We start from the raw sequence: 26,434 nt of genomic DNA, 5'->3' as shown, positions 1-26,434 counted from the left end.
TGTGCTCAGGAATGACCAACAGACCAGATCTGATAGATGAGGCTCTCCTTCGACCTGGAAGACTGGAAGTTAAAATGGAGATAGGTAAGCAGGTCTGTCACCGGTTGGGAGAAGGGTGTATGTTTAGAGTTCATTAGTAAGAGCAAAGTCATGTAACTTAACACTAGATAGAAAAGTTGTATGTCGTGAGGAGCACAGGTTTACCTGCTTAAGTACCTATCAGAAAAGCATTAGGATTATAATAATTTTTATTTCATTTTCAATTTTATCAGGCTTACCAGATGAGAAGGGTCGACTACAGATCCTTCACATCCACACAGCAAGGATGAGAGGGCATCAGTTACTCTCTGCTGATGTAGACATTAAAGAACTGGCTGTAGAGACCAAGAATTTCAGCGGTGCTGAACTGGAGGGTCTGGTGCGGGCGGCACAGTCCACTGCTATGAACCGACACATAAAGGTCAGTAAAATCAGGGCGCTTGGGGGGCTCAGTCGGTGGAGCACCCGACTCTTGATTTTGACTCAGGTCACGATCTCACGGGCTCATGGGATCAAGCCCTGCGTCGGGCTCTGCGCTGGCAGCATGGAGCCTGCTTGGGATTCTGACTCTCCTTCTCTCTCTGCCCCTCTCCCACTCACGTGCACTCTCTCTTTCTCCAAATAAATAAATAAACATTAAAAAAAAAAAAAAGGTCAGTAAGATCACTAACAAATTAGGAGCCTGCAGCTCTATAAATACTGTGTCAGTATTCTTTCCTCTTACATGTGCCAAGGGCTGTGGTAATGCTGACTTTTGATAGAGAAGAGACATGGTAAAAATAGGAGTAGTTGGTTGCCAGATCTTCAGAGTAGCAGGAAGAAATGTAATGGCGGCATCTGCCCCATGGTAACCACTGACACATTTGCCTTCGATTGACGCCATCCGACACAGACATGTGAAGATGAAGATTTCGAAGGATTTTATTTTTAATGTTTGTGCTATGTCGTAACGTGTCATAGGAAATTGTGTTCTCTACAATGCTAGAATTATGGGGGCTGCTTCATTCAGCACACACACCGAACACCTGCTATTTTCTGACGATTAAGCTGGTGACACATCATCAGATGTTTGGCCATGTCTCTCATGGAGCCACGAGCTCCGTGACCTCGCCTCTCAAGGAATTTAGAGTCAAGCAGATGGACCTGTTTGCAAATTAGTATAATAATGTTATTGATATTATGATAGAAATACATACGAGGATACTTTTATGTTGATAAAATGCTTTCGAATCTTTATCATTCCTTCTCCTCTTTAGATGGATGGATGACTCCCAGGTTGACGTCTCATCTCTTGAAAGTCTCTTTCTCCCACTTTCAGATTTATACTAAATATCTCTACCTGGGTGTTTTATCAGGTCTCAAATTTAATATTCCAAAACCAAATTCACTGTCTTTTTTTTTTTAAGCTACTTTCCTTCTTGTTCATATGTTCCTGTTTATCCCAATTTCCCAGGCTTTAAACTTCAGGATTCTCTTTAATTCCTGTCACTCCAGCGTGTCCTACATCAAGTCGTTTGGCAAATGTCGCTTCTGTCTTGGCAGGTGTCTTTCAGTTTCTACCCACCTTCTGTTGGATTAGTCTTCCTGTCTCATACTGTTGTGCCCTACAGAAGCTTTCAGCACAAAGTACAGACTTCTTAGCCAGATCTTTAAAGTCCTCTAGATCTGACCCCGAACTAACCTTTCCAAATGTGTTCCCAGGTCTTCTCCATACTTCAGCCAAACTGCAATACTACTCATTGGTCATCAGACATTAATTTATTTTTTCACTTTTTTGCTTTTGCAGAAGTCTTTACGGTCTGCGTTTACTTACCTTTTGAATACCTAGTTCACATGCCACCACTTGCTTCAAACCTTTCCTGATTGTTCTCCTTCAAGAAGTCTGTATTGTCTTCCTTCTTGAAGTAGTAATGTGTCGCTTTGTGGTACCTTCAGTTGACTTTGGTTCACTGTAGATTAATTTGGCACCTACCCTCTGCCAGACGCTGTGCTGGCAGTTAATGCTACACCTGAAAGAAGTAAACCAACCGCCTGCCCCTGAGCAGCTCACAGTTTAATCTCCCCATTCAGGAACAGAAAGTACAGGAGAGTTAAGGAAGTGAAAGCATGTCAGAGCTGGTCAACTTGGGGTGAGAGGATGCTTCACAGAGGAATTTCTGGGCGGATGTGTTTCTTGGTGGTATAGGACATTTTAGGTAGAGGGCAAAGGAACAGAGACACAAAATAGCATGGTGTCTTAGGGTAATTCAGTATCGCTTCAGCATAAAAGGTAGCGGAGGGGAGGTAGAGAGAGACGTGTGAGGAACAAGTCAGGAGACTAAAGCAGGGAGTGGAGCACAAAGAGCCTTTTATACTGTGCTAAGAAGTATGGACTTTTTTCCTGTGAGTAGTGCTAAGCCATTGAAGAGTTTTAAGAATAGCAGTGACATAGTGCTAAAACAGAAGCTCACTCTGACAGCTGTGTCGAGTGGAGTATTGAGGAGAGTGGAGTTGGCAACATCCTATCACTCGTTCTAACCTGAGGATCAGCAAACTATGGCCCGTGGGCCATATCCAGTTAACCACCCATTTTTATATATAATGTCTTCTGGGAACACACCCATTTATTTATGTGTTATCTATGGCTGCCTTCATGCTACAATGGTAGAGTTGAGTATTTGCAATAAGGACTGCATTGCCCACAAAGCCTAAAATAGTTACTGTCTCATTTTCTACGGAAAAAGTTTGTCAACCCCTGTTCTAGACTTTAAGTCCATATCTTATTCATGTCTGAATCTCCCCCAGTGCCCTAAATAGGTCTAAATACTGAGAACAGAGCAGGTGTTTGGTAAATATTTCTAGTAAACTCATGTATGTATTCCGAATTAAGCTCTACCTATAAGTCGTAATTTCCCTACATAATAGAAGTGACTTTGTTCTAGCTCAGGGATGCCAAAGGTCAGGATAGTGTGGAAATATAGTACTGGGTCCTTCATAGAATGGATCCATCCATCCATCCATCCATCCATCATTCCTTCATCCTTCCTCCTTGCTTTAAGAAATGTCTTAGAAGTGATGGGGACTTCAAGAAAAATTGTGTGAATGATATGAAAATTGTTCCCCACCATACTGATCTCTCAGAACACATCAGTGCATCTTGGTTTAACCCACAGTGGCTCATGTATTATCAGAGTTTTCGTATATGCACTGGCCACCAGATTATTTTCTTAGTCACTTGTAATTTTTACCACAATAGTCCTAATCCAAAATGTCATTCTAAGCCATTGTCTCACAAAGAAACACACATTCTTCAAGCATGTATTGGGTTTATCTACACACGAGGCAATGAGGAATGTTGGAAAGATCACAGCTTTTGTAGTCAGTAGGTGTGGCTCTGCATTATAATTCTTATACTTTATTTCTGTCAAGGGGAAATAACTACTTACCTCATCAGGTTTTTGTGAAAATGAAACCAGATACTGTATATGGAAATGCCTTACAGACTAGATAAATGTTAATTATTTCCAATTTCGTTATTATTGGCTGGTTTGAGAGCATACCATAAATATCCTTTACAGTGTCTGAGTTTCTGAGTTTGTTGACTGTTTGCAGTTACAGTTTTTTTCACTGTAAGTGTTAGTTACCACTGTACAGAGTATGTTATCCTTCAGATTTGCAAGTAAGAAGTAGTGCAAGTAGTTGATTTTCTTTCCTTCACTTTTCCCGTGTTTTTACTTTCAAACTTAAGGTAATGCATATTGACTTGTGATCAGTATCTTTTGTATCAAACAGCTTTTAATTTTTTACAGTGTTTGTGAAATATCTAATACAAGGGACTTCAGGGAAGAGACTTATAGGCCACTAACCCTTAGTCCCCAGAAAGAAATAACGTGAACATCTATTATTGCCTTTTCTGCATTTAAAAAAATCTGTCATCAAAACACTGTTTTCACAACAAGACTCCTCAGCTGAACAAAAGGCGTCCAGTTGTAGTATTTCCATTGCTGTAGATGTTTATAGCTTTGCTAGTAATGATTGATGAATAAGTGTTTAATTTGAAGCTTTTGATCTAAAGTTGAGACAGAACTTTAAAACATGCATTCAACTGTTTGTTCTAATGTCCTGTTTCTGCATTATAAAAAGCCAGTATTGGTTTTATTTTGTTTCCTTTTCAAAAGATTTAGGCTTAAATAAACTCAGGTGGACTCAACTAAATGAGTCTTCCCTGTTAGACTGTTTTCTTCAAGTTTTCTGAATCAAGTGGAAAATCCAGTCATAAACACCTGATGTGCATGTCATTTGTACTTGAACCCATGTTTGTGGTCAACTGAAATTCGTATGACATTTGGTTGTTTTTCTCTTGAAAGGAATTTCTGCTTCAGGTAGAAAAGACTCATAACCCAAATTTCTTCTGCTCTAATCGGTTGTAAGGAAGTAAATTGAGGACATGCACGCACACAAAACACACAGACACTTTCCACCTGAATCAAAGCTCTGATTTATGCTTACACAATTTCAATAGCATTATTTCTTATTTTCTGTAGAATTGTGATTGATTAAGGTCATTCTGCCCTTAATTTGAGAGGAATGATAAGAACTTTCAAAGGTCAGATTTAAAAGGTTATGAAATTTAAGGGTGACCACTTGATAATTTGCTTGTGTTGAAATACAAGCTTATTAGTTTTTGCAGGTATAAGTTGAAAGATGTTGCCTCTTCTATATTGATTAGCTGTTATAAATAAAATGTAGGAAAAAAATCACAGTAATTCAGACAAATGAGAAAAGGTTTTCTGAATGAGTAAACATTCAGAATTGTAGAATATTTTACTTTATTTTATTTTATTTTTTAAATTTACATCCAAGTTAGTTAGCTCAAAGTGCACCAATGATTTCAGGAGTAGATTCCTTAATGCTAACCCTTACCCATTTAGCCCATCCCCCCTCCCACAACCCCCTCCAGTAACCCTCAGTTTGTTCTCCATATTTAAGAGTCTCTTATGTTTTGTCCCCCTCCCTGTTTTTATATTATTTTTGCTTCCCTTCCCTTATGTTCATCTCAGAATTGTAGAATATTTTAAAATTAGATTTTACCAATTTTGACAAAATAATAAAAGTTAGCTAAGAGAAGTCCTTAGAAAACTTATTTTAATGAAGAGGTAGGAATAATTTAGAATATTGATTGTTTACAATTAGGTAACTTCTAAAATTCCTGTAGTGCCTAACAAAAATTTGTTCTAAAATAACTCCCCTAGCCATCTAATTTACTTTTAATTCATTGAGTGAGCCCTTTCTTAATGGCAAAAAGACAAGTTTCACACAGTTTCAGTCCTGAAATCTGTCATACTTTTTTGGCAAATGTGGAAAGGTAAGATTTTCCCTTCATATTGTTATATGTTTCTATCATTTGAATTTAGTTTCCCTAGCAGAGGAAATCGGCACATAAAACATCATAATAAAAGTTCAGGGCTATATAGAGCGGGGACATTTGGAACGAGGCTGGTGGCTTCACTGGGGTTTTAATGTGATTCTGTCAGAGCTCCTTCACTTCCACCTGAGAGTTTACACCTTGTCAAATCCTTTAAGATGTGTCAAAAAGTGTTAATCAGAGTTTAAGACCTTTATGTAAGATTACCTGGGAAGGAAACCTTATATCCCTTAGTTAAATTATCCTACCCTTAATGTAAGAAAACGTACGGGCTTGTGTAGGATAAAATGAGATAATGGGTATGATGAAATGAGAAAATATATGCAAACATACTTTATAACCTATAAAGCACTATAGAGATGTCTATATTGTGAACTGAGCATTATAATTTTTTTCATAGAGGTGCTGTTTCCTGTAACACCATTTCCCTTTCTTTAACTTAGAAATGTGAAGTAACTTTGAAATGGCGCCTGGGTGGCTCAGGTGATTAAGCATCTTACTTCAGCTCAGGCCATGATCTCATGGTTCATAGGTTCAAGCCCTGCATCAAACTCCTTGCTGACAGTGTGGAGCCTGCTTGGGATTCTCTCTCTCTCCCTCTCTCTACCCCTCCCCTACTCATGCTTTCTCTTTCTCTCTCTCTCAAAATACATACATACCTACCTACCTACCTACATACCTACATACATACATACATAAATGTATGAATAAATTTTTTTGTAGGAGATTCCAGATGCCAGATTATATAGGGAAAAGTGAGAAAGGCTGTCTCCAGTACCCCTTGTCTTTCCCTCTCCAGAGGTAGCCAACATTTGGGATGTATCTTTATAATCTTTTCTCTACATTTACAGTCATACATATGTGTGCTTTTTAAAAAAGATTTTAATGGAATTATTATGCAGTTTATATTTTTCATTTGGCAATATATATTGGGTAACTTTCCATCAGTATGCACAAGTCTTCATTATTTTGGACAAATGCACAGTATTCTAGAATATTACAACAATCTAAAATGTAAGATCCATGAGGGCAGGAACCCTGTTTTGAATTGTTATGTCTCTAGTGTCCAGAACAGTGCATAATAACTATTGTGAAAATGCTTGCCTATGCCTCCCTAAGTATATGTGAGAATCATTCTTTAGGGGAGACAGCTGGATATGTGTTCTCTTCTTGTTTCTAGTGTTGCTAGTGAGAGATATGCCAGTTTTACTCTGGTTTCTTTGCAGGTAACCTGTTTTTGTCACCAAAAAGTTGTCTAGGACTTCTCTTCACCTTTGGTGTTCTGACAGTTTATAGCGGTGTGTCTAGACAGATGTGGGGTTTTTTCATTTATCTAATGAGCACTCATTGAATCTTTTAAACTGCAAAGACACTCCTTTGGGTGCGGAGAACATTTTTTCTCCTGTCTCTTATTGTTCGTTTCTCTATCATCCTTTCTCTTCTCTCTTTCTGAGACTCCTCTCTGTTAAATTTTTGGATATGTCTCCTATGCTTTTTAACCTTTCTCTTTCACTTTCTGTCATTTCATGGGATTTGGGGCAGGAAGGGAGATAAATAAATGTATTCTGTTTTGCTGTCTTGATCCGGTTTCTGACATAGTTCCTTTTATCCCGTAAGTCTGACTTTTTACAAAATGTTTGTCATTTCATTTGTCTCAACAATCTGTTCCTAAAGGAACATGACTCGTGTTTTATAATAATCAAAGGAAGGTTAATATTGCTTAATTTACTTTTGTTTTATAGTCAGATGTTTTTGAAGATACCTTTTTTAAAAAACACAGTGCCATTTACAAATTAGACTCACTTGCCTCGTGCTATTGGGAGTGAGCCCAGTCGCGTTAAAAAATGTGCTAGTGTCTCAATCACTCATCAGGTCCAGGCAGCTCCAAGTGCTGATAAAGGCCTTGATGCTTCTCCAGATGTCTGTTCTAAGTGCTAGCTCCAGGTGCAGTAAGCAGAATATTTGGAGCTGGCACAAAGTATCAGTACAAATCAAAATTGTAGGACCTTGGTCTTCTAGAATAATGGTTCACAAACCTAGCTGAGCATTAGAATCACCCGTGGCACTTTTTAAAACTATAAATGCATGGACCCTCTGTTGAACCTGTCAGATCAAAATCCTGAAGGGAGTGGGGCTGGGCTTCTGTGTATCTTTAAAGGCTCTAGAGGTTATTCCGTATGTAGCCAAGGATGAGAACCACTGTTCTTAGAGACCCTTTGTATGTATTTTCTCCTCCTTGTGCCTTATTTTGAAGGAAAAAAAAAAAAAAAACTCTCCAGCGTTCTTTGGTCCAGATGTGTCCTAATGTATGTAACTGGTATCCTCTGGTAGACACTTAATTTGCTTCTGATCTTCTGCTATTACAAATTACTCTAACAGATATCCTGATACATGTAACTTTGCATACATTTGTGGATATACTCCTGGGATAAATCCCTAGAAGGGGAATTGTTCGGGCAAAAGTTATGTATGTTTGTGAATTTGAGAGAGATGTCTTTTGTCTGTGAAAATATGCTTTTTAAAAAAGTCCCCAGGTATTACATTCTTAGACTGAAAATAGTCTTAAATCTTGGAAGGCCTTACATTTTTGTTTTCATTCCTGATTAGGCCAGCACTAAAGTAGAGGTGGACATGGAAAAAGCAGAGAGCCTGCAGGTGACGAGAGGAGACTTTCTTGCTTCTTTGGAGAATGATATCAAACCAGTGAGTATGGATATTGAGTGATGGATAAACTAAAAAAAAAAACAAACCCACAATCGCCATTTCACCCAGTATTCTGTAAGGTTATATGGTATGTACTTTTAAAAATCAGGAAATCTCAGGATTGGAAATGTCCAGTAGGAGAAATATTTGCACATTAATGCTGATGGCTGGGTAATTAGTACTTAAATTGAAATTATTGCTCATGATAGGGAGATCACCATCTCATAACACTTGGTACTCTCGGACTTCATTTTTGCCATTCAGTCGAATGTAAAATGAGCTCTCATTTCGGCCTTGATTTGCAGTTCACTGATCACCTATGAATTTAAGTATCTCCGCATATGTTTATTGGCTATATGAGTGTCTTCTGCGAAATGCTATTCATGTCTTTTGCCTGTTTTTGTATTATGTATTCTTTATTTGGTCTGTTCAAGTTCTTTATATATTCTTAATAATTATGTGTTGCAAGTATCTCCTTTAAAGACTAAAATCAATTTGTTTTAGCCCTGTCTACTTTTTTATGACTGTTGTGACTTTTAAATATAATAATTACTTTAACTTACTGAGCATTGGAAATGATTTCATCTTTTGCTGTTATCATTCGTCATAGTTACCAAAAATATTAGAGCCCAGCCTAACTGATCTATTCCAAGATTTTTTTAATGACAAATAATTTGGCTACCAGGAAGGAGAAGCTGAGATAACTTGCTTAGTTAAGTAATTAATAACTTCCTTTTATTTGTTCCAAGGGTCCAGGGGATAAAACAGAAAATATAATGACAGAATGAGTAAGGAAGACTCATATATATGGTTAGCCTGGAGGGTCACTGTTTCCAGGTTCAGGTATCTTAAAGCTGCTGCTATGAAGCTTACAGCATATATTTGGAATAATTAAAGACAAAAAGCCAGCCAATCTGTATATTTCCTTCAATAGCCATTCAACAAGTGCTTACTAGACTCCTCCTTTATAACTTTTTACAGGGCCATCGAGTTTCTCATATCCAAAACAGGGAACAATAACTTTCTTCTGTGTACAGGAATCAAGGGACCAGTGCATTCAAGGACAAAAGCGTGGTCTGCAAAATGATTTGGTGGCAAAGTAACAGAGTAATGAGACCACCGTATGTTGTTGAGACAGTATTACAGAGGATGACTTTCTGTGAGGTGCAAGTTCTAAAGAGCTGTTAAAATCATTCCATATGTTGGATAATGAAAAATTGACTTTTTGAGGGATGTGGTAAATTTTTAAAATTTGAAGTTCTCAAGATATGGGACCTTTAGATTACGTTGAGTTATGTTTTCCTACTCATTTCTTCACTTGTTAACCTTTTAAAAACACAATTCCATTAAGTCGCTAAGTACCAAAGTTACTGATTACCCTTGGCAGCTGGTTTGGTGGGAGTTACAATTTAAAACTAGAAGTTGAAAATGAAGAGGGATGTGATTTAAGCTCTAATATGTAGCGAGCACACATAAAATTATTATATATAGTGATTGCTTTTTATTTCCTTTTTCTGATACTTTAGTCTTTCATTATAGTTGCTCATTGCTACCTCATTCTAAATCTTATATTTACACACATAAACTTACCTTGGTGCCATTTAACTTATGTCCCCCACTGCCAAGCTGATGTGGACAAGATCTCCTCAATGCCATTTCATTTCCCATTTTAATCCATGACACCGACAGTCAATGTCAGGATAGTATCTTTGTCTGCTGAGCCAACTGTTTCTAAGTTGTAAGTCCATAATCTCTTTCTCCCTTTGTTCTTAACAGAAGGACACAAGCAGTGTATTCCTTATAGAAACAAGCACATTGGAACCTGCCCTTTCTCAGGGGTTACAAGGGCTTGGGCTCTTGTAGAATCTGACCCTAGAATCTTTGTTTTATTCTGTTAAGTCACCCAAAACAGCTTCCTCCCCACCACCGTTGGGTAAAAGTTTAAATGAGAAATTATAAGATCATGGTTTTTTGTTTGTTTTTATTTGCTTTTCAGGCTTTTTACGTTAATGTGGGATATTGCTCAATACTTTTAATATGTAGGAATTATTACTCATCTTTTATATTTTGGGGAATTTTAGTTTTTATACTGACACTCAAAATGCTTTAAATTATAATTTTCCTCCATAGGCATTTGGCACAAACCAAGAGGATTATGCAAGTTACATTATGAATGGTATTATCAAATGGGGCGATCCAGTTACTCGAGTTCTAGAAGATGGGGAGCTGCTGGTTCAGCAGACTAAAAATAGTGATCGTACACCCCTGGTTAGCGTCCTTTTGGAAGGTGAGAAAGAATGAAGAGATGGCATTAAAAGTTAAAAAAAAAAAAAAAAAAGCACTTTTACAAAGTTATTTATTTAGCACATTCCAGAAAAATGAATTATTTTCAGTTTAAAACCTATTCATGATCTAAAAATAGCAATCCAGTTTATGTACCAATATTGTACACAAATTAAATTGGGGGGGGCATGTTACTGACGAATGATAGTAACTAGTTTTCTTGTAGAATTGCATTGAAACTTCTGTTACTTAATAGACTGTGTGATACCACATAGTAATCAACTTGATTAAATAAATATTCACTAAATATTATGTAGTAGACTGTATGATACCACATAATACTTAATTCAATTAAATAAGTATTCATTGAGTAAAATGTTTTAGGTATTGAACCAGTTGCTGGGGATATAAAGACATTCACAGAGTTCAGTCTGGTCATTAAAAAAAACATGTAAACAAATTCTTTTTTTTTTTTTTTTTTTTTTTCTTTTAATGTTTGTTTATTTTTGAGATGAGAGGGGGACAGAGCACAAGCCAGGGAAGGGCAGAGAGAGAAGGAGACACAGAATCTGAAGCAGACTCCAGGCTCTGAGCTGTGAGCACAGAGCCCCATGTGGGGCTCGAACTCATGGACTGTGAGATCATGACCTGAGCCAAAGTCAGACCCTTAACCCACGAAGCCACCCAGGCGCCCCCATGTAAACAAATTCTTAACTATAGTGTATATGTGAAGGTGTGTGTGAATGCAAGTCATTTTGCACAGGATGATCAAAAAAAGCTAAAGGTGGTGTTTAATTTAGACTTGGAAGGATTAGTTAGGAGTTTGCCAAGTAGACAAAAAGGTAAGGACATTCTGTTCACCAGTTAACTTGTTTACAGTTATGATTAGTACAACAACAGAAAAGTTTGGTGAGTCCACATGACAGAGGAATATAACTCCTTTCAAAGGTCTGGGAGTGAAAGCTCCCTGAAACACATTAAGCCAAGACCTGAAGGATGAGAAACTGGCTGAGCAAAGTAATTGGGGAAGATGTTCTAGGTGGAGGGACCAGCATGTGAAAAAGCCCTGGATGGGAAGGAGATGGAAACAGAAAAGGAAGGGCTCCTGGGTGGCTCAGTTGGTTGGGCGTCCACCTTCGGCTCAGGTCATGATTTTGTGGTTTGTGGGTTCGAGCTCCATGTCAGGCTCTGTGCTCCATCTGTGCAGTTTCTGTGTCTCCCTGTCTCTCTGCCCCTCCCCCACTCATACTCTGTCTTTCTGTCTCTCAAAAATAGATATAAAAAAAAAAAAAAGAAGGAAGGAAGAAAGAAAAAAAGAAAGAGAGAAAAGGAGAGTGGCTTGGCATGAAACCAAAGAAGTAGACAGGAGCCAGTTCATGCACAGCCTTGTGGGCCATATTAAAGATTTAGTCTCTTGGGGCGCCTGGGTGGCGCAGTCGGTTAAGCGTCTGACTTCAGCCAGGTCACGATCTCGCGGTCCAGGAGTTTGAGCCCCGCGTCAGGCTCTGGGCTGATGGCTCAGAGCCTGGAGCCTGTTTCTGATTCTGTGTCTCCCTCTCTCTCTGCCCCTCCCCTGTTCATGCTCTGTCTCTCTCTGTCCCAAAAATAAATAAATGTTGAAAAAAAAAAAAAAAAAAAGATTTAGTCTCTGTCTGAGGGGCAGTTTGTAGGGTTTTCATCAGTAAAGTGACATGATAAGGTTTGTATTTTCAAAATGTCATGACCACTTTGTGACAGAGAATGGATTGGAGAGTCAAAAAAGATACAGGGGAAACCAATGGTTAGAAGCAGTCGCATTAATGCACCTTGATGAAAGTTGATTGTGGTTTGAAGTAACATCCTGGTAGTGGAGATGGAGATAAGCAGACCATTTTGAGAAATATTTAGGAGGTAGAAGGAAAGAGGATTTATAATAATCATTATTACTTATAACTAAGCTAACATTCTTTGAATTGTTGTTATTGGTTAGTCACTCTACTAGCACTTTGCATACACTATCTTATTTAAACCCCACTTCAATCCTATGAAGGCAGATGCTTCTGTTATCCCTATCTTGTAGATGGGGAAGCTGAAGCTTAGAAATATTAAATAACTAGATTGAATATGGGGAGAGGTATCAAACATGATCACCAGGTTTCTAGTATGCACAACCTGGTAAATGGTGCTGTGTACTAAGATTGGGAACACTAGTGGAGAAGCAGATCTTAAGAAGAAAGGTTTTGAGTTCAGTTTTGGACATGTTGAGATTGAGGTTCCTATAGAATAATTGAATTGGAAATGTTGAGCAGCCCATTGGATATGTGGGCTCAGAAGAGAGGTCTGGCTGACAATAACATTTATGAGTTGTCTGTGTATAGACTGTTGTTGAATCCATGGTGGTTGGGTGAGGTTACTTACAGAAAGGGTGTAGGTTGAGAAGGAAAGGGGGCTTGGAACTGATCTCTGAGATTTGTCAACATTTAAGAAGCAAGTAAAGCAGGAAGAGTTGACAAAGACTGAGCAAGAGTAACCAGGGAGGTAAGAGGGGGAGAAGAGAAGGTGCTGTTACAGAAGCCAAGGAAAGTATTTTTAAAAAGAGAAGAGTTCTCCCATTGTATCAAATATTCCTAAGAGGCCAACAGATAAAGTGTCTGTTGGATTTGGTGACATAGAGGTCATTGATGACCCAGATGGGAGCCTGTTCCATGTAATGGGAATGGAAACCATAGCATTTGTTTGAGAATGGAGGGAAAATGCAAAGTGGCAGCCAGTGTAGATAATTGTTTAGAGAAGTTTCATTTTGAAGGGAGAAGCAAGACTAGTGTTGAGGGGTGTGAAGTCCAGAAAGTTTTTTTGCTTTGTGCTAAAATGTGCTTAAATGCTATTGGAAAGACCAGGGAAGACGAAGAGATGGAACATATGGGCAAGAGGATACAGTCAGTAATGTCAGGTTCTTGAGAAGGTGGGAAGGAAGAATCGGTTGGTTTATGGGTGGAAAAGGGACACATCTTCCATTTCACAAAAGGGAAGGAGGAGAAGGTGTCTAAATACAGTTAAGCTTATAGATTTGGCCTTTATGAGAAGGCCTAAATCTTTAAAATTTTAGCTTTTAAAGTCGTATTTGCTTCTAATAAGGCAGTTTTCCCCTGCCCACAATATTATCTCCTAAGAAGGTCGTATTTGTTTATTAGACAAGTGATTTGGTAGAACTAATAACATAGGACAGATAATGTGTTTGAAGGTATTCTTCTTTTTTTTTTTTTTAAGAAACAAAACCCTTGCATATTATATATTTAGCCAGAAGTTTGAAAGATTAAGACTATGAGAAAGAAAGAAGGAATGTATTTCATCATACCTTTGAGAAATGCTAATCAGTTCATTAAGTTTAGTTGCTAATAAATAAGAGAAAACATGTCTGCTGTGAAATTGTGTCAGGAAATGTTAATGAGCAACTAGTTGAGACCTCAGTACATTGTGGATAAAAGTTTAAACTTGTTTTATTCCCCTTTGCTTGGTTTGGCTTTTTTCCCCTGACTTGCTCATATCTTTATGCAGGCCCTCCTCATAGTGGGAAGACTGCTTTAGCTGCAAAGATTGCAGAGGAATCCAACTTCCCCTTCATCAAGATCTGCTCTCCTGATAAGATGATTGGCTTTTCTGAGACAGCCAAGTGTCAGGCCATGAAGAAGGTATCAAGATTTTTGCTTTCATTTGAATCTCCTATCTCTTAGATACATGTGTGTACACATGTACATATCTGTCTATCTTTGTACCTGTGTATATGTAAAAGCCATAGTAGCTATGTTCTTCTCAAGTGGAACTAAATTATCAGCAGAATTTGGGGGGAAACGGGACTGTTTAGATAGATTTAACTTTGTAATGCATTTTTATTAGCATTCCTTTATCTTCTAAGTTATGTTTTGTTTAATACGTATTACTATTAATTTTCATCTCTTAAGTTTGTATCGACTTGATTGAAAGAAAGATCAGGTTAAAAGTATTTGAGTAGAGTGGAGGAAATTCATTTAGGATTTTTTTTTTTTAATCAATGTACAAAATCAAACTTTTGGAGATCAGTTAGGTTGTGTGGTTTGGGAAAGAACAGAGGTAGATCATTGGAAAGCTATTCTCAAGTCCCCTACAAAAGGATGGTGATATAGTAGGTAATGATCACAATCTGCTTGGTGACTCGATGCGGCCCTCATCTTTCTTTTTCTTTCCAAGTGCCATTTGTCGCCTTCTTAATATGACTACTTTGAACCGTCAGTGAAAGGAAGAGCAACATAGAACAGAGTCCCAGAGCTGAAAGGACTCTAAGACCATCTCTTACATTTGAGCAAGTGCCGTGTCAGGCCTCTGGGATAGCAAGTGGCTGCTCTTTAAAAACACAAAAATCACTGATAAGACTTAATGGCTGTCACTTGGGAGCCAGTGTTCCCATCGATATTCTGATTTGGTGTACTCCCCGACAGTGAAGAAGTTATTTTTTATATCTAGTCGAAGTATTTCTCCTACTTAAATCCTATTTTTCATGCTTGAACTTTTATAGATATGAACTGACTCTAAGTTAATGAAATGTGGGAAAATCAGAATCCGAGAAAAGAGCCTTGAAAATTGGAGTGCAGCCTGGTAAAGGTAGCTCAGGAGTTCTTTTACCTTGTTCCTAGGCTCCCACTTTATAAAGATATAGGATACGACTTTAGGGGTTTCTTAAGGGAAGAGACAGAAGAGGAAAATATATTTTAAAATATATATAAATTGAGAAGTCAGCTTCTCGTTTGTGCAGGTAGCAGAAGATTGTTGGTATAAGGTGCTTGAAATGGGTGGAGGGGGCAGAGCTTGAACCAGGATTCTTCTCCTACACACTGTAACATCAAGATAAATATTCTAGGGTTTTTTTTTTTAATTTATTTTTTTTTATGAATTTATTTTCAAGTTAGTTCATACAGAGTACTCTTGGCTTCAGGAGTAGAACCCGGTGATTCATCTCTTACATAGAACACCTAGTGCTCATCCTGAAAAATGCCCTCCTTAATGCCCGTCACCCATTTAATCCACCCCAGATCAACATTCTTTGTAAAGGTCTTTGAAGTTGGGTGTGAAAGAGAACCCAAAAAGACACAAAAAGAACCTAAATGCCATAGTTTTTTCTGTGTCTGAGGTGACACCGGTAGTACCTATCCTTCTGGGGAAAATCTAGACGGAATCACTAGAACCAGTAACTTCCCTAATGTAGGTAGGGGTTGCTTTTCTTTGTTTTTTAGTTTTTTCCTTCTCAGGGGAACCCTTAAACAACTTCCTCTGGTGAAACTTTAAATAATAGCCCTTGGACCCTGTGACCATTGAACGTACCACTTAATTGAGCGGCTAATTCTGTTTGTATTTCCCTAAGTCCTCTAATTCCTTATACTTGTTCAAAAATAGTAGTCTTCTGTACAGATGGTAAATGACTCCATTGCTTTTCACCAGCTGCCAGCTTCTACCTCAGATGTACTCTGAGATGTGGGTGGATGGTCCTAGTTTTTCTATAAAGTTTAAAAAAGCACTTTAGGCTCCTACAGATCAAAGCTGCTTTGTAAGTGTGAGATATTATCATTTTTATTATTTTAATCTCTTGCAAATTGACTTGAGGGGGGAAGGTAATAGATGCTGGGCTTAGAGGCTTAAATGGTTAAATTAATGACTTAATAACTTATGATTTAATCTTTAAATTGTTAAAGCCTTTCAAGGTAGAGTTTTAGATGAGCAGAAGGCTAAGGAATATAAAAATAAGTGTCTATACAAGCTTATTCAAAATTGTTTCGATTCATGATTCACTGTCTGGATCATCCATGCACCCTTAAAGTTACAAAAATTATTTCCATGTCGTCAGTATTATAAATTCCTATTAGACTTTTCGGTTTTTCTTGACAAAAAAAAAAAAAAGAAAAAGAAAAAAAGTCATTCCCTGTAACTAAAGTACAGAACAAAGAATGAAGCCTAGGAGTCTTAGAAATATATCAGAAATATTGCAAAATCCTACCCTGCAAATAGTTTTCACATTGTTGCCTAATGATAGGTTGACAAACGCCTGAGGGCTCAAACCAGTCTAAAGGTGCTAAGTCTTCCAGGCTGCTTTTGAAAATGAAATATAAATGCCATTCCTTAGTGCTTCTGGTCTACCTCCCACTGCTGTAATCTTTCCTCCATTTTTAGTGTAAGGATGGGAAGAAGATGTTTTCTTTCTTTGTTTTTTTTTTTTTTTTTTCCCCAGAGCACAAATAATCTATAATTTTTTATTGATTGTGGAGAGGACATTTCTTTCTTTTTGAGTTCTACCCCCCCTCCCCAAAGATGTAGCTTTACCTGATCACAAATATAATTTTAAAAATACAGAAAAGAACACAGAAGAAAAGAAAAAAGAATCCATGTTTATCTTTCAACTTTCTTGTATGCTTCGACACACATACACATGCATTGTGTATGGGGGATCACATTGGACATACTGGGTTTTGGGTTTTTTTTTTTTTTTTTTAAGTTTATTTTATTATTTGAGAGAAAGAGAACACAAGCAGGGGAGGGGCAGAGAGAGAATCTCAAGCAGGCTCCACGCCAATAGCACGGAGCCCAGGGTGGAGCTCAGTCCCATGAACCCTGAAGTCATGACTTGAGATGAAATCAAGAGTCAGACACTCAACTGACTGAGCCACCAGGTGCCCCTGGACATACTGTTTGAAACCTGCTTTTTTCATTTAATCTATTACGAGCCTTTTTCCGTGTCATTAAAATGTATCTCAGTATTATGTCAATAACTGTATAATGTTCATTTATTTATTTTTAATGTTTTTATTCATTTTTGAGACAGTATGAGCAGGGAAGGGACAGAGAGGGAGACAGGGGATCTGAAGCAGGCTCTGTGCTGACAACAGCGAGCCCAATGCAGGTCTCGAACTCAGGAACCACAAGATCATGACCTGAGCTGAAGTTGGACGTTCAAGCGACTGTCACCCAGACGCCCCTGTATGATATTCATTGAAATATTCGCCTTTTGCTGGACATTTAGTTTGTTTCCAGGTTTTTTCACAATTAAAAATAATATTCTTTAGAACTATCAAACTAGAGAAATCACTGTCCCCATTTTCTTACTAGATTTTTCTTAGAGTAGCATCATATTCTGTTGGCTGGGAACTTGAGCTTAGGTTTCAAATAGATCTACCTTAGAATCACAGCTCCACCACACTTACCAGGTCTTACAGTCACTTAACTTATAAGCCTCTGTTTTCTCGTCTATGAAATGAAGATAATATTCAGAATTAAGTGAGATGGTGATTTATGTAAAGTATGTGCAGTGCTTTGGGATAGAATATGTGCTCAGTAAAGTGTAGTGGTTATTTTTACTTATCATTATTGCTGTATATACATTTCTGGTTACTTCCTTGAATTCTCCGAATTGGGATGCTGAGGTGTAAAAACATTGATATTTTGAAGATTTCTGATGAATATTGGTATCAAAACTCTTATGTAAAAATACTGCTGATTTATAAAGTGTACTTCTTCAAAAAGTTGTACCAGTTTACATTCGCAGCCCCATCATGTGAATGTCAGTTTCCTTGGACTCTCACCTACACTTGATATTATTAAAATATTTTTCCTGGGGTGCCTGCCTAGCTCAGTTGGTGGAGCATGCAACTCTGGATCTCGGAGTTGTGAGTTCGAGCCCCATGTTGGATGTAGAGATTATTTAAAAATTAAATCTTTAAAAAAAAACAAACAACTTTTTTTTTTTTTTTTTTTTTTTGCCAATTTGTGAGGTAAAAGATTGGTATTTAAAATTATTTCTTCAGGGGCACTTGGGTGGCTCAGTCGGTTAAGCATCCAACTCTTGATTTCAGCTCAGGTCATGGTCTCAGTTCCTGAACTTGAGCCCCCACATCAGGCTCTGCCCTGACAACCTGGAGCCTCCTTCGGATTCTTTCTCTCCCTGTCTCTAAGCCCTTCCCCCACCCATGCGTGCGCATGTGTGTGTGCACGGGCATGCGCACACTCTCCTTCTCTCAAAAATAAACATTTAAAAAATTTCTTCAGCTACATTTTAATGAGTAAATACTCAAGTTGAAAGATTTTTTAAAATGTTTTGTAACAGTAATAGTTGAAATTAAAAACTATAATTTCATATAATTTAACATATTTTTGCTAAAGAAAGACGATCCGACTAGCTAATTCATAGAATATCGTTATGTACCATTTTATTGCTTAAACCAAGAGGTAAGAGTTTTTGTTAGTAGGGAGGCCATTCGGCCTGTTTTAATGAGTATCTTAGAGATTTAATTGTAATTAAGCTATTGCTTCTTGTTCACATATGGAGGGTGCTAAAATACATGATAGTTTATTCTCAGTTCATTAAAAATTTACCTTGTACTTCTCTTAATTTGCTTAATAAATCCTTTCTCTGTGGAGAGAAATCCTTTCTCAACACTGCCATTATCCCCACATTCAGGGGTGGGGTGGGCGGGGATACCACGTGTTCCATTAAGATATTTGAAGGATTTACAGACCTTCTTCTCCCTAGTTTATGTTTGCGTCCCAACTCCATTCTGTTTTTAAATTTCTGTTCCTTTATCCATTTTGCATCTATATTTTTTTAAAAATCTATTTTACTATTTCTATTAGTGCCATTAAATGAACAAAAGAACAAAACAGTAGAGTTTGATTTTAACTAATTACCTAATCTTGATGCTTTCCGAATACACGATCAGTACAGAGATGAAATGGAACAATCCAGTGTGACTAAATTGTTTGAACAAAATTAAGTAGGAATATCAGTGATTTATAAAACTATACCCACTAATAACATAATATGGTCTTGTTTTTAAAGGACTGAAAATTAATGGGAGAAATTTTCCTTTCCACTAGCTTTGCAAGAAGGAAATAATCTTCTCTGAATATCCTCCTGTAAATCCCACTGCAAATTGTAGTCTGTACAGAACAGAATCATGGTGCCTAATCCTCCTCTTTTCATGGTTTAGTCCATACAAAGAGCAGAGCTGGAAATTGGATCTTTTGACAGCAGTTACTAAGCAACAGAATTTGGATGTTTTTGGTTAACATCCTAATATATCAGGTAGCTGATTTGCCGAAGTTTGTGCACGTATTAAATGAGAGAAGTGGACACTCCGGAAGTGACTGCGGGTCCCTGTATGGCTGGGGGGCGGGCGCATGTCGTTGTTTTGTTTAATACACTCTGTCTTTGGGCGTTCGTATCTCTTTGGCACACAAAGGAGAATAGTGCCGATCTTTAGTGGAACTTTCAGACCTTGTGACTTTTTATATTATTAAGAATACCCCACTCTGTGGTTTGTGTTATGTGAAAAATGTAAGAATTTTTCCTGAAAAGCAGGGAGAACAAATGAGGGATTTTAAGGTCATTCCAGGAAGCTTTAGTGCTTTGCCAAAAGTTTAGGTCCACTTCCTGAGGCAGTTTCATTAGAAGACAGCTAATGTTTGCTTGGTCTACTCCCAGGTTATTTTTAGAAACTAGAGATTATTACTGATAGCACCGATTTGAATTTGCTCATTTACGTTTTTATATGCTACCAAATATGATTAGGGTATGCTTTCAACTAATTGCTGACAGATTTACTACATTAAGGATTTTCTAAGTCATCAGATTCCTACTGTCATCAGATTCCTCCTAACTAGGTGCTTCACGCCAACCACTTCAGAATTGAGATGAACTCTTTCAGCCCCAGAAGAACCAGAGAATTTGGCTTCACTTGCCTCAGAGCACTAATGAGGTTATAGAAAATGGAGGATAGAATCCACTTAGAACATGCTTTGCTGTGGTTTGTGATTCTGAAAGGCTGGGATTAACGTGGAGCTCATGCTGGCGTGTTCCCATGTGTATTCATGTAGACTCCAGAAGCTGCAGCTGCTGCCCCTCCCCTACACACAGGTGGCTCCCAGCTTGTCTGTAGATTCCAGGAGTGGGCTCTGTGCCTGGGGAACTTGCAGTGTCCTTGAGGACCATAATCAGACCTGCCCCAAGCCCTTTGTGGCAGGAGCCCACGCCTCTTTTCCTCCGTGCTTGCATAGTGCTTCCAGCATGTTCTTGCCTTCAGCCCAGGCTCCTCGTACTTTAGTTTGTCTCTTACGACCCGCTACCTACCTGGCATACAAGAGATGTGGTACTCAAGAGTAGAAATAGACTGTGGGATTCTCTGTTTTCTAGAGAAACTGTCCATCTTCTAGAACAGACCTGTCATTATGTCTGTGTTGACCAATGCTACTCTTTATGCACTTTTTCTTCAGTCCTTCCCATTCTTTTTCTTTAGCCTTCTCTTCCAGGCTTCTTATCAGACTCTAACGCTATATATACTGATAATTTTACCTGCTGATATTTACTGATATTATATGCTGATAATTTTGTACTGAGAAGTTTCCTGTAGGAAACTTCCTGATAAAACTAGGATGACTAGACATTCCAATTTGCTTTGAGCAATCCTGGTTTTTACCTGTTCTTCCAGCATGATTATTAACAGCTCCCTACTTTCAGGTGTCCTGGTTTGCATGATAACTATTTATCTGATCCCCAACTGAGAACCTCTCCACGAAGATGAAATTTGAGCATCGTACGTACTTTTGTCGTACTAAGTGAGAGGATCTGAATTTAAATTAAATTTTAAAGACACTTTGGGAGGGGCTCCTGGCTGGCTCAGTTGGTAGAGCATGCGTGCGACTCTTGATCTCAGGGTTGTAAGTTCAAGTCCCACGTTGGGTGTAGAGGTTACTTAAAAATAAACATCTTGAAAACAAGCAAACAAGGAGTCTTTGAGAACGACCACTAGCCCAGCTTCAGCCCATCTGCCTGACTTTTGTTTGGCGTCATTTGTTGTGCAACGGCACTGTGTATCTATCTGCCGTGTGCCCTTAGCAATGGTAAGTTTGGCATGTCAGTTGTAGTGCTCTAGCTGGGGCAGTTTGTACATTTTTCTTTTTTTTTTCTGCATCTTTCATTCTGGTACCACTCCTTTTTGGGTTTATCTACCTAAAGTTGTGGTAGAACTTCCCAACTCACTGTGTAAATATCTCACTTAGAATTTCATCTGGCAGCTAATTGCATGTACTTGTCAGTCAAATCTGAGTGTCTTCTTAGTGAACATTGTGCTGGGGCCTGGGCCAGGGAGCCTAGACTGGAAGGGACTGAGGACAGTAGGCCAGAAACAGGGATCTGGGGGAAGGGTGGTGACCTTCCATTACACTAGTAAAGAATTACGTGTGTAAGAAGTGAAAGGGGTGTGTGTATTTAAATTAGAGCAGAGTTGCTACCCAAAGGAGTTTCAGTTGACCTGTCAACTGAAACTGGTCAAGTTACAACTGGAATCGCACAGCCTTTGTCATGGTTAGTAGGTTGTTAAGAGAGTTAGCTGTGAGTGCTCCTCTCCTCATGATAGTAATTAGTACATTAAGAGCTGTCTGTAAAAAAAAAAACAAAAAAAAAAAACCTACATTAAATGACTGCCGTAGGTACTTTTCTTCTAAAATCTTACAGGTAAATCATGCAGTCAACTATGAAGAGATTTGTAATGCTTCATGAACACAGTATCTGAGGTAAATTGGTGAGACAGCGTACCAATTTATCATCAGTTTTGACCCCAGCAATGTCCCGAGTAAGATTTCTGTAGCAGTGTAAGCTCTCCACTGTTCTTGAGAAGGGAGACGGACTGATTCAGGAAAAAGCTAGTACTGCAAATAGCCAGTCCACCATGTCCCCGGGCCCTGTGGCTCTAACCCACAATATTGCAGCCTGACAGACAGAGTTCCATGATGGCATCAGAGCCTTTGTGGAATTCTGAACAGTGATTTGAAGAGCAAGCATTATTTTCAGGGACTCCTTGAAATCACTAAAGTTTGTAGGATACCACACTGGCTGCTATATTGGGTCCAGTCTTCAAAAAAATAGCAAAGAGCCACTAAGGAACCGCTTCTAAACTTCTCTACTATCTTGAATTCACCAACTCAAACCTAAAAGGGTCCATCATTATGTATCAGGAGGCTGAAATAAATGTCCTATTTTCCTTCCCTTTGGAGGGGCGGTGCAAGGAGAGGTGAGGGGCTTCTCTTTCCCTGCTCTTTACATGTACTCATCACGATCCATCCCCAGACGAGCTTCTCCTCTGTTCTCTATTTTAGTGGCCGAACCAGAAAGAAGCCTTGACTCTAGTTTCCTCCTCGTTACCACACCCGTTCATCACCAAGTCTTTTCAGTTCTGCCTCCTAAACATCTCTAGAGTCCATCCACTTATAGAAACCCCCCCTCCCGCTTCCAGACCACCATTATCTTTCACCTGGAATTCTACAGTATTAAACAATGATTACTCCCTTCTGATGTTTTCTCTACATCAGGCAGAAAAATGTTTCTTAATCATAAACCTGACATGTTAGTCCATTATTTAAAATCCTTTAGTGGCTTTTCATTTCCTTACAGTAAAACTTCAACTCATACGAGATGTAAGACACTTCACGTCCAGGCTCTTTCGTCACCTCTTCTGCTTCAACTCTCACCAACTATTTCCCACACATACCACACCAACATCTCTTCATTTTAATTCTTACTGACTATATGTCAGTTCCTGCAGTGCTTCTGAATTTTCTCACTCTGAGCCTCCTAATATTGGGTATGCTCCTCCCGGAACAGTTTCTTCTCCGTTTTCCACTGGTTGTGTATCCTTCGGGTCTCAGCTTAAATGTCACTTCCTAAACTTAGGACACCATCGTTGATTCCATAATCCTCGGTGTCAGTTAGGATAGGCTAAGTTATGCTGCAATACTGAGCAACCCTCAAATCTCAGTGGCTTAACATAACACGGTTTAATTCTTATTCACACTGCATGTCCATCGTGGCTCAGAGGGGGAGCTCTGCTCATTGAAGTTTCTCAGAGACTCAAACTAACATGTAACAGAGGCTCCATCTCACATGTGATGGCATGATAGCCGAGGCCAGATAAAGGGAACATGGTGAATCGTGCAGTAGCTCTTAAAGCTCCTTTCGGAAAGTGATCTATATTTCCAGTCACATTTCATTAACCGACACAAGCTCCATAGCCATCCCTGACGTAAGAGGGGGTGGAGAACTACAGTCCGACCACATGCCAGCTCGTGTGTGGGTCTCCCCAGTGACTACCCCAGCTCTTTCGCTATACAGCACCATCTCATCTTGTATTTCCTCCAGCATAGTAGCGTCATGCTTCATTATGGTTACGTGGACCTGCTCCCCCACTCCAGTTTTTGCGGAGGTGGGATCATATATGTCTTTTTCGTTACTCTCTCCATTGCCTTCGTTAATGCTTGACACATAATAGGAATTCAAAATTATTTGTTGAATGAATGAATAGACCAACGCTCTAAGATTTGGTACTTGACCCATTGTTCTTTTACCTCTACCATTTCTCCTTGAAGATATCATCCCCTCTCATGGTTTCAGCAATCACTGACTGCCCTGAAGGTGAGCCCCAGACCCTGACTTCAATCGTACATCTCCAACTACTTGTTGATATTTCTGCTTGAATTTAAAATGCAAATTTACTCTTACAGAAAATATTTATTGATTACTTTCTGGTAAGGCATTCTATTAAGTAATGTGAGGATACAGAGATAATTAAGACACCACTTGCCTTCAAAGGGCTTATAGTCTAGTATAATACAAGGAAGAATACAATGGACCCTTAATATGTGCACAATATACAAAATGCTGTACCAAAACGGAACAGAGACAAGTGATTTGTGGCAAGATGGAATTAGAACTTGTGTCGTTTGAACCACCAAATCCACTGGGCAAGTATAAATACTATTCTGTGCCAGACCCTAAAGACAACACGAATAAAGTTTTTATCCACCTCACAATCCAGCGGGGAGATACATAGCTGAGGACGCAAGAGTAAATGGGATTTTAAAATGGGATTTAACACAGTGTGGGAGAGTGAGCAAGGGGTTAAGGGGACGGTGCAAAGGAAAGCAAGCAACAGAGGTGTTCTTTCACACACGCAAGCAGGAAACCTTTATTAAGCACCAGTGACGTGTCAGACATTGCAAACCTAATACTGAGGAAGACAGTTCCTACCTTAAAGAACAGATAGCATGTTGGGAGGAACCTACTATCTAGATTGTCCACTTTGCCAGGGTTTTTGTTTTACATCTTTGAGGGTGACTTTTGAGCATAAAAGGACCGTGTAGACCTAATTTGAGGCTTAAAGAATGAAAAGTCGGGGTACCTGGGTGGCTTAGTCAACTGGTTGAGCGTCCAACTCTTGATTTCGGCTCAGGTCATGATCTCACAGTTTGTGAGTTCTAGCCCCGCATTGGGCTCTGCGCTGGCAGCACAGAGCCTGCTTGGGATTCTCTCTCTCTCTCTCTCTCTCTCTTTCTCTCTCTTTCTCTCTCTCTTTCTCTCTTTCTCTTTGCCTCTCTCCTGCTCACGCTCTCTATTAAACAAACAAACAAACAAAGCTAACTTAAAAAAAATGAAAAGTCAGCATACTAAAATTTTGTAATTTAAAACCTAGTTTTTCAACACAAAACAAACTTTTTTTTTTAACGTTTATTTTTGAGAGACAGAGAGAGAGCACAAGTGGGGGAGGGGCAGAGAGAGAGAGGGAGACACAGAATCTGAAGCAGGCTCCAGGCTCCGAGCTTTCAGTACAGAGTCCGACATGGGGCTTGAGCCCACGAACCATGAGATCATGACCTGAGTTGAAGTCAGACGCTTACCTGACTGAGCCACCAAGGCTTCCTGAAAACGAACTTTAAAAAAAGTTCAGTTACATCTCTTATTCTATTTGTAAGTCTAGTGAAAATTAGCAATTCCTTTAAAGGGGACTTTTACAACTTAATTACATTTCTTTTAATATTTTAAATTATATTTACCCATTTAAAGTATTTTGTTTTCTCTTTGAAGTACTTCAGTTGTTTGTCTAATAAAACATTGAGTTTCAAAGTAATTATATTTACTTAATGATAAGTTAAAATACAACTAATAATAAAAGTATGGTGAGCCTTAGATTATCTTTACTATATGAAAGGCTATTTAAGTTATCTCTTACCTTCCAATGTAAAAGTTTATAAAAATGAATTATCCAATTGTGTATTTTAAAGTTTTTTTATTTTTAAATTTTTTTTAACATTTATTTATTTTTGAGACAGAGAGAGACAGAGCATGAATGGGGGAGGGACAGAGAGAGAGGGAGACACAGAATCGGAAGCAGGCTCCAGGCTCTGAGCCATCAGCCCAGAGCCTGACGCGGGGCTCGAACTCACGGACCGCGAGATCGTGACCTGGCTGAAGTTGGACGCTCAACCGACTGAGCCACCCAGACGCCCCTATCCAATTGTGTATTTTAAATTGAACTAGCAAGGCTAATCTAATCTTCATACGGTAAATTTTCTTAACTGTTACTTTAGAAACCAAGTATACACAAGTTGTCTTTAAATTTGATATGAAAAATATTAATATGGAAGGCTTTGATTTACTTTATTTCTGTACCTAATACTTAATTATCTATGGTTAAAAGATAACCACTAAGGAATATTATGCTACCCCAAGCAAGATGGGTAGAGGGGTGGCTACCATCTTGGTGCATTGAGGTTATTTATCAACCAGAAAGACCGGGCTGGGATGCAGGAATTCCTTCTTACAGATGACATCTGTGAGATGCCCTGAACCCAGTTATAGTCGCTAGAATAGGAACGCCCACATTTATGAAAAGCCTGGTCTCAAGGCCTTGGGCACTTACATTCAACTTATACGTAAATTAAATCTTCTGTCTGGCTTGAAATTGCTACATCCTTGTGAGGATATAATGATTTCTTTTACTGCTTGCTTTAATTTGCATTTCTTTCACTGCCTTAAGACAATGTACTGTTGGGGCACCTGGGTGGCGCAGTCGGTTAAGTGTCTGACTTCAGCCAGGTCATGATCTCGCGGTCCAGGAGTTCGAGCCCCGCGTCAGGCTCTGGGCTGATGGCTCAGAGTCTGGAGCCTGCTTCCGATTCTGT

The 26,434-nt window shown here is 38.8% G+C and overlaps 1 protein-coding gene across 1 annotated transcript in view; it reads left to right on the top strand.

The window, feature by feature from the left end:
* Positions 1-26,434, top strand: part of NSF (N-ethylmaleimide sensitive factor, vesicle fusing ATPase) — a 149,827-nt gene that overhangs the window by 91,911 nt on the left and 31,482 nt on the right. Inside the window, exons 11-15 of the mRNA XM_047833305.1 lie at positions 10-84; positions 273-460; positions 8,051-8,146; positions 10,277-10,433; positions 13,964-14,097. Of these exons, the coding sequence (XP_047689261.1) occupies positions 10-84; positions 273-460; positions 8,051-8,146; positions 10,277-10,433; positions 13,964-14,097 (650 nt within the window). The remainder of the gene's footprint in view (positions 1-9; positions 85-272; positions 461-8,050; positions 8,147-10,276; positions 10,434-13,963; positions 14,098-26,434) is intronic.

This window comes from Prionailurus viverrinus, chromosome E1, assembly GCF_022837055.1.
Source record: "Prionailurus viverrinus isolate Anna chromosome E1, UM_Priviv_1.0, whole genome shotgun sequence".
NCBI lineage: Eukaryota > Metazoa > Chordata > Mammalia > Carnivora > Felidae > Prionailurus > Prionailurus viverrinus.
This window is presented reverse-complemented; position numbering and strand designations above follow the sequence as displayed.